Below are 9,400 nucleotides of genomic sequence, written 5' to 3' on the forward strand. Positions count from 1 at the left end.
AAACTCTTTGAATCAATAGAAAACGAAGGATATTTTACACAAATAAAATATCAGTGGCACAATTATTGATAAATTCATGATATTTACACAATAAAGTACTCACTAATAGTGAAATTCTATTACAAGTCAGTACTAAATTACATGGAAACCAAAGGTTTTATTGCGAATTTAGAACTGAACTACAAAAATATAAAAGATAAAAGTGCCAGTGAGCCAACAATTAGCCAATTTGGCCCAAAGGCACTATCGATCCAACGAAGTGGGAAGGGGGAGGGTGGTCGTTGCTTGGGCCTGCTGGCTGGCCCATTAGGGCAGGGGCGTGTGTGGCCTCCTAAGGGTTGATTTGGTGATAAGGGGATCCTGGGAGGATTGGAGGGGATTGAGGGGGAAATAAACTAATTTCCCCCTCAATCCCCTCTGATCCTCCCGGGATCCCGGGTCACCAAATCAGCCCTAAAGGGTGGCAATTAGGGTTTTTAACCCTAACCGCCCTTCAGTCGTCGCCGTGTACCAAGGAGCCAGCCGCCGAGTGTCTTGGGGGCACGCCAGTCGAGGGACGCGCCGCTTAGACCCATTGTCGAGGCTCAGGGCTGCACTGGCTTATGGCCATGCCGACGGAGGGACGCGCCATCAAGCCCCCTGTCCCTTCATTTCTTTAAGTCCGAGAGGTCTCCCCCTTGTCGGGGGAGAAGAAGGAGCAACTTCCATCATTGGTGTTGAGGACGCCAGCGCTCAGGAGGAGGACGGAGGCTGGACTCCAAGGACCACGGGCCGGCTCCAGTGAAGGCCGCGTTGGTGTTGGAAGAGCGGTCTCTTCGTCGATGAAGTATGGCGGCCATCCACGGCGAGCAACGCGAGTGCCGACGAGGTTGATGGGGACGACAACCCCTAGAGCAGCAACCACATCGTCCTCTGCCAGCCTTCCCTTCGCAAGGATGGGAGGGTGGTCGTAGAGGTCCTCTGCCGGCCTTCCCTCCGCAAGGATGGGAGGGTGGTCGTAGAGGCGTGGAGCGCCTGTTCACGCCGCCATGGTGCCACCTAGGTGAGGGGTGAAGACGTGGTCTTCACCGTCATAATCGACGACAGTTGCCGCGACATGGGGCTCTACAATTCACCCATGATCTGAGCACCAGTAGCCGCGGCGTTCGCTTCATCCATGGACGATAGTGCGGTACCCAGTAGCCGCGACGACGAACAGGACGACGGTAGGCTCCAACTCGACGAAGAGCATTGTACAGAACACGAGCAGTGTGATAAGGCAAGTTAATTCTCGCCATGATGCTTACCATCATGGATCAGTGGCCTTCATGTCTCATGTTCGTGCTTCCTGTGATGGTCTCTTATGTCTTTTGCAGTTGGTTAGAGTCAAGGGACTCACAACGTGTTAGAACTAAAAGTGAAAGTAGTGGAATGGAAGATGTGTACTGTTATACTGATCTGTACATATATTTATACATGATAGTATGAACTTTGGTATCATGTCTCATGTTCGTGCTTCCTAGGAAGGGGTGTATTCAAGCATCATAGCTTTCAAGCATTTCTACTTGCATATTAGTATGAACTTTGGTAAGTCCTCGTTTGGATCTCTACAGATAATAATTATCTATTAACAATTAACTCATATCCAATTCTTTAGTCCAAATAGAAATACTAATAATAAACTCACTTCTACTTTCGTCAAAAACAAGATTTTAATGAAGAGATAAAAATATAAAATATAAAAAGACTAACTGAAAGGCAATCACAACTAAGCAATAACACTTCAATAACAATATTGAGCTTTAACAAGCAATCCAATCTTGGGACAATTTTTTCTCAAACAAACCCTTTTGAGTTCAATTCAGCCAGGACAACTATAGTTTTGGATATAATAATAGTACATAGATAGTACCCAACATGGGTAACTAATTTCGCCGCACGCCTAGCACTTGATCTCCTTAAGACCATGAGAGAAATAGAGGAATGTCGGATTAGTGGCACCATCCTTGTAATAGGCGAATACCACAGACGCATCATCCTTCATGGACTCACCAACAAAACTATTAAAAACATAAATAACAATGTCAATATTAGACATGTAAATGACAACAATGTCAACATTAGATTTAACAAAAAAAACAAACATTAGACTAAATTATCAGTTACAAAGGACTATCCTTACATAAATGCCAACATTAGACCAAACTACAGAGAGTTGTGAATAAATCGTGGTAGGAATAAAATGTAATATGTTAAGCTATTGTCAAAAAACTATTGTGGCAAAATAATGCACAGCAGCATGAAGAGGTTAGAGCAGCATTTTCAGGCAAACAGGAGGTTACAGGCAGACCAGTGTATTACATGAACAAAAACAATCTGCCCAATGTGGGATCACAAAGTCTAGAGACACAGTCTGGAGACACATTTGTGTATGAGAATACCAAAAGTTCTAATTCATATTAGAAAAAGATAGGATGGTACAATCTGCAAACGTGGGATCACAAAGTCTATATATACATTTGTGTATGAGAATACCAAGTTCTAATTCATATTAGAAAAAGATAGTATAGTAGTTCACGCTGCATTGCTATAATAAGTTAACGATAGATATGAAATGTATTATCAATAGATTTGGGTATAGAACTTGCAGAGGATATTTCACATAGCATTACTAAGCTAATAATAGATATGCAATGTATTTATTGATAGAACTTACAATTGGAGGTCCTTCAGCTTGCTAAGGAGAAACTTGGTTGCACCCTCGACACCCTTTTTGAACTCATCCGCTTTCTCTGGCTCCAACACAGCAGTGAGATTCTTGATGTATTTTTTGATGTAAGACACAAATGATTTCTTGTCAAAAGGAGGTTGCTCCTGTAAACAGGATGCAGGGATTAGTACCAAAAAACTATGCACAAGGTACATTCAAGCAAAAAAAAAAAATTAGCCCTGACATTTAGAGGGTAGCAACCTGTAGACGGAATGTGTCAACAATATCAACCACCTTCACAGCTGTGTCATCAACGCTTTCGTCCTCACCACCCTCGGCGGATGGATTGGCACCAATGTCCACATCAACAGGACCTTGGGTGACCCACTGCAATCATCCAGCACAAACATAAGTAACAATCACACAAAAACAGCTAACCAAGTAATGGATTAAGCAAAACAGAGTATTATCGCTGCACAATCATGACTACATAACTTAATAAGGGAGACCAATAAATGTTGGTACAACACCAAGCATACAGAAAAAAACAAACACTCAGGCCAGGGGTGCGCATGAAAACATGTTGATGCACCTCCAGGTTACACTCATGAACCAACATAGGGCCTGATTGGTTGCCCGCATATAGGCCAACCAGGCTCACGGTATGCGACCGTAGTGTGTTTGGTTGTAGGTTGCATCCACGTAACCAGGCGCGTGCTACTTTGCCGCTTGTTTGGTTTGCCGCATATGCATCAGCGCCTGTGTCTCGCGATGCAAAAAAGGAGCTCGGGCCAGGCTCTGGAGATGCGACCAAAATCTGCGCATCTGTGGAGCCAGGCTCACGCGATGCACAGCCAGGCTGCCGCGGGCCTGGCTCGCTCGGCCATGCTGCCTAGATACGGCAACCAATCAGGCCCATAGAAGTTCTAGCCTGTGAAGACAATGAGACCAAACTAACGGTAGCATACATCAATTTGAACGAAGGGTAAACTACATGGCATACCACAGCAAGAAAGTTACAAATGTGGAGAAGTTGGCACACATCAAAATTAAGTTTTGGTGCAGCTGCAGGTCAGTAATGAGTCCTGGTATGTAAAGGCAACTAAAATAATCTAAAAATAGCATAATAGTTTGGATAAACTACATGGCATGCCACATCAAGCAAATTACATCTAGACTAAAAAACCTAGCGCAGGAAAGAACCTAACAGCGCCATAGGTCACATACCAACCACACAGGTACTGTCTAAACACATGATACTGACTGCATCAAACAAATGATATCAGAATATCGGATCACAACACAAGCTAGCCATCCGATGATGGAGCGAACATACCTTTCCCTCGACCTCCCACAGGACGCCGTTCTCGAGCTCCTTGTAGGTGAATGAATCCGACAGGAGCTCGTCGCCTGCAATACACGCGCGCACAGTAATTCAGCGAATCGATCGCAGATCTAGCCACCCAGGCCGCAGCAAACGATGAGATCGACTTCTCTACCGATCGCGACACGACTAGAACAACACCGACGGTAACCGGATCCGGGAATCGGGAACCAGGCGAAACAAAAAAAAAGGAAAACAAAAACAGAGAAAGAAATACTGAATCGGTTGGTAAAATTCGCACGCACCAGATAGGAGATCCTGATAAACCAACATCTCAACGCCGGCGGATTATCGGTTGCTCGTGGGGACGAAGGGACGATGTCGGAGGCGGCGGCGCAGCGAGCAAGGGTTGGGCAGCGAGGACGGCCGCGGCGCATTTATGGTGGCAGGGAAACATCCGGGCCGCGGTGGCAGCCGTCCGATCCGCGGCCCCGACGGCCCAGATGCTCGATCCGCCGTGACGGGCGCTTTTGGGAAAAGAGACCCTCGCCTTCGTGGAGAATTCGGGAGGAGTCCTCGTTTTTTTTTCTTTTCTGTGGGGACGGCCCGGACGCGGGACGTGCGAGAGCGTCCGATCGGGTATCTGCGCCGGATATTCGCTCGCGGACGGCTAGGATGTGCACGTGCGCCTACGCCATGGCCGTGGGGCCTGGGGGGGTCAGCGTTGCTGGCACGCAACCTGGGCTCTGGATGAAAGTAGGATGGGAAACCCGAACCGACCGTTATTGTATTATTGATTTTGTCAATTTTATTCCGACTATTATCAAATCCGATTAATAAAACAAAAACAGGACGAAAACGGGATATCAAATACGATAAGAAAAAATGAAAACGTAGAACTATTTTTCCAACCGTTTTATCGGGATCTCGTTTTAAATCAGGATGATCTTGTTTTGTCCGGTATTTTCAATTCCAGAAAAGTAGACATGATGCCCTGTCTTGATCCATAAGCATTCAGCCCATAAACCAGCCACACTAGCTTTCTCTCCATGGGCCCACGGCTGGCTCCATGCTACGAGCGACCAGCCCACCACAGTATGCCAGGTCTCCAGCAGTCCAGCCATCAGCCAACTTGTAGCTCTAAACGCATCCACGCATACTGCTTGTTTATTAATTAACGTGAGCACATTGATGTTGCTTGCATACTGCTTGGTTGCTTGCACATTTAATACTGCTTACATACAGCAGAAGTTTGGTCTTTGCTAATGCATGAATAATGTCAGCATCTTGTTTACTACTGTTTGGAAGCATCACATTGATTCAAAACTAACTTTTATGTTGTGATTTTAGCGATCTAAAATACTGGTTACCGTTCGATTTCTGCATTTACCCAGCCGTATTGTATCGTTTTTCGATTCCCGTAATTATCCCATTCGTTTTCGTATCCGATATATCCCATTTTCGTTTCCGTTCCGCAAAATAAATATGAAAATGAAAACAGTAGAAGTGTTTTCCCGACCGTTTCCGACCGCTTTCATCCCTACCATGGCTTCCCATGTCATGTGTCGGAACGGAATCAGGCCTCCACCGCGTTCCGTGCCATGTTGTGCTGCTGAACGGTCCAAAAAATAGCTAAATTGATTATGTTTTTACTTTTTTAACGGGATGAAAACGAAAAACCAACGGTCAGATCGGCATTGTCGGTTATTCAAAAACAATAAACTTTTGTTTTTCACAAATATATAATAAAGTGGCATATTGGCGAATATTTTAGATATTGAAATAGACAAACAACTATTTCTTCATCATTCGTATTATTTAGAGTAATTACAATTTTTGTTTTTCTCTAATTCATTCGCTTGAACACAATGAAAAACATGTAAATTACATAAATTATACACTAGATGTATCTCATATTATATTAAAAATTGTATCATCACGACTCGTAAACGAAAATTATGAGAACGATCGGAAAACTAGGTAAATCGCTTTCGTACTGTTTCTAATCGGTTTTCGAAAATTTTGAAAATGGACTATAAAAACGGTATTCGGACAAGGACGGTATGAGATTTTCCCGTTTTCATCCCTAGTCATGTCGTCCGTTATAGAAAGCCCCGTTTTATTATCTCTTTAGAACACACTAGTATATATGTATATATACATATAGGAGTAATCTCAATTTTAATAAGATTCAAAATATTATGGTGGCCATCCATGGTGAGGAGCGCGAGTGCCACCGGGGTTGATGAGGACGTCGACCCCCGGAGCAGCAACCACATCATCCTCTGTCGACCTTCCCTCTACAGGGATGGGAGGGTGGTCGTAGAGGCGTGGAGCGTCGGTTCGCGCCACCATGGTGCTGCCTAGGCGAGGGGTGAAGATGTGGTCTTCACCGTGATCTTCGGCGACAGTTGCCACGACATGGGGCTCTGCAGTCCATCCGTGATCCGGGCACCTGTACGTGTCATGCATGGTTGGTGCCGGAGTTTGTGGCAGTGGATGGACGCGAGGGCCTAGACGCTCGAAGACAGCGTCGTGGCATTCACATCATCCATGGATGGTAGCACGTCACCCAATAGCTGCGATGACAAACATGACGACGACGGCCTCCAACTCGACGGAGAGCATTGTACAGAACACGAGCAGTGTGGTAAGGCAAGTTGATTCTCGCCATGATGCTTACCGTGATGAATTGGAGGCCTTCGTGTCTCCTATTCGTGGTTCATGTGGTCTCCTTTGTTTTTTGCGGTTGGTTAGAGTCTAAGTGAAAGTAGAGGAATTGAAGAAGTGTACTGTTGTATTAATCTATGTACGTATTTATACAAGCAGAAGGGGTGCAATGAATAGATGTCTAATCCTAGAGACAATTGTTCATTGCATCCATGCCAAAGGACACACCCTTTGGTTACAAGTAATTATCTAATCTATGTCTTGATCCTGTCTTCTTAATGGATGGATGAGATCATCTCCTTTGGTGAATAGGTGCCTCTTTTAAGAGACAACCTTTCACAGCACTCCCCCTTGATCGAATCTTCCTTCAGATCAATGCTTTGTTAATTCCTCAAAAAACCCTATGGGAAAAATCTGAGGAATATCTTATTGTGATTAATAAACCACTATGACTTTGGTAGCTCCTCTAAAAAACCCTGTGGGTAAATTGGAGATACGACATAAAGATAATTTCTCTGAAAACCATGTAGGAAAATGTGAAAAATGTGTTGATATACTATTAAAAACTCCATGAAAATCCAATGGGAAAATTAGGAGATATTGGCCAGTATATTTTAGGGATTGTCTCTTGTGAGCTTGTATGAGAAAACCTTGAAGAGGAAAAATTCATAACAAATTTGAGGACAATATATGCCTTTGATGTTCCCTTAAAAACCCCATTGGGGAAAATAGAAAACATGACTAGTACTTGCGTTATTATCACCTCATTAAAAATTTTCCATGAGAAAACTTGTGAGAAAAAACTCATAAAAGAAAATATTGTAATACGATGTTAGGACATGTTTAATAATTAGGAGATAGCTCCCCTGATCCTTGCAAATTTCGAAGTCGTCTTATGCCAATCCCATTTACAAACTTCCAGAATGTAGAGGATGGTAACGACTTAGTAAAAAGATTAGTGAGATTATTGCATGATCTAGTTTGCAAGATATTTATCTTCCCACTTTGTTGTAACTCGTGGGGATAAATAATTTTGGAGCAATATGTTTTGTGATGTTGTTCTTTATACAACATGTCTGCATCTGTGTAACACAAGCAGAATTATCTTCATAGATAATTGTCGGTGATTCAATGTAATCAATACCACATGATTGTTGTATATGGTTGATCATTCTGCGAAGCCATACACATTCATGTGAAGCTTCATATAGTGCTATTGTTTCAGAATGATTAGTGGAAGTAGCTACGAGAGTTTGTTTGGAAGACTTCCATGAAATAGTTGTCCCTCCATGTAAAAACACAAAGCCTGTTTGGGATCTAGCATTATGGGGATCTGATAAGTAGCCAAAAGATGGGTATCCAATCATATTGGGATCTTGATTTCTTACGAAAAACAAACCTAGATCTCTTGTGACATTTAGATATCTGAGGATATGCTTTGCACCTGTCCAATGATGTCGGGTAAGTATAGCTCTATGTCTAGCTAGTAAATTTACTACAAAATGCAATATCAGGCCTAGTGCAATTTGCAAGGTACATTAGTGCTCCGATGACACTGAGATAAAGAATTTCGGGTCCCAATATTTTCTCTTCATCATCACATGACCTAAATGGATCTTTCTCCATATCGATAGATCTAACTACCAGAGGCATTTTAGATGGTTATGATTTATCCATAATGATTTTCTCCAATATTTTTTTGGATATAGGCTGATTGACGCACTAGAATTCCTGGGTGAAGATGCTCTAGTTGTAATAGCTATTAGTGCATTAAATATATCGTCAGATGTCAGATAAAGCAGTCGCGGATGGTCTGGCCATGCACCCCAGACGGTCCGCGAGGACACTATAATTCCTTTTTACTGAACTTGGAACCTTCGAATTTCTATGGTCTCCAACGGGCGGACGGTCCACGCTTGAGGCTGGACGGTCCGAGCTTGGTCTCGGACGGTGTTCTTCTCTCCTTCAGATAGTCCGTAGTAGTAATGTGAGTTTTGCATAGTTCCTGTCCGAGGCTCACCGAGATGTCGCGGGCGGTCCACCGGAAGGGCCTGGACGGTCCGCGCATAGGTGAATTCTCCAAAAAGCTTGTCATGTCCGAAATAATCTACGGTATTTTGGACAGTCAACTTAGAATTGAGATGGTTGGACTTATGCACTAGAGAATTAATCAACTAGGCAAACTAGTTAGTCCATTAGGCTGCGATGGTCATCAATCATCAAAATCAATTTAGAGAAAATGGTAAATGTCATTTTCCTTTCAATCTCCCCCGTTTTGGTGATTGATGCCAACATAAACCAAAGCAAGTGTAAAGTGTAGAAAAGTATCTAGTTTGCAATTTTGATAAGAGTGCATAAGTTACTGAAGTGAAAGCAGTTCCAAGTACATATGAATGTTGTGATATAGTTAAAATTTTGGACCACATTTGCACCACTTAGCTTGTTTTTGCAAATCTTTTGGAAAAGTCTTTTCAAATTTGCAATTAGCCTAAGTGCGAGCACCTAGAGGGGGGTGAATAGGTGATCCTGTAAAATTCAAACACTAATAGCCACAAAACTTAGTTATGAGTGTTAGTACGGCTAAATAACTTGAAGCAAGTTCTTGTGAACACAAATAATCACAAAGAGATCAACACAAGACACACGATTTTTATCCCGTGGTTCGGCCAAGTAACACTTGCCTACTTCCACGTTGTGGCGTCCTAATGGACGAGGGT

General features: G+C 43.2%; 1 protein-coding gene across 1 annotated transcript; it reads right to left on the minus strand.

The window, feature by feature from the left end:
* Nucleotides 1-1,749: 1,749 nt before the first annotated feature.
* LOC103626513 (Translationally-controlled tumor protein-like protein) lies at nt 1,750-4,398 on the minus strand. The gene is made up of 5 exons (NM_001301465.1): nt 4,319-4,398; nt 4,026-4,099; nt 2,951-3,076; nt 2,696-2,853; nt 1,750-2,039 (listed from the first exon to the last, which is right to left on the minus strand). The coding sequence occupies exons 1-5, from the start codon at nt 4,344-4,346 to the stop codon at nt 1,922-1,924; spliced, it is 504 nt and encodes a 167-aa protein (NP_001288394.1). The 5' UTR covers nt 4,347-4,398; the 3' UTR covers nt 1,750-1,921.
* Between the last annotated feature and the right edge of the window lie 5,002 nt (nt 4,399-9,400).

The sequence above is a fragment of the Zea mays genome, chromosome 5 (genome assembly GCF_902167145.1).
Source record: "Zea mays cultivar B73 chromosome 5, Zm-B73-REFERENCE-NAM-5.0, whole genome shotgun sequence".
Taxonomy (NCBI): Eukaryota; Viridiplantae; Streptophyta; class Magnoliopsida; order Poales; family Poaceae; genus Zea; species Zea mays.

Coding starts and splice junctions, on each gene's coding strand:
- LOC103626513 (NM_001301465.1), bottom strand. CDS start 4,346: ATGTTGGTTTATCAGGATCTCCTATCTG. Junction 2,854..2,950: donor TTGACACATTCCGTCTACAG/GTTGCTACCCTC, acceptor TCCTGTTTACAG/GAGCAACCTCCTTTTGACAA. Junction 2,040..2,695: donor AAGCTGAAGGACCTCCAATT/GTAAGTTCTATC, acceptor TGTTTTTAATAG/TTTTGTTGGTGAGTCCATGA.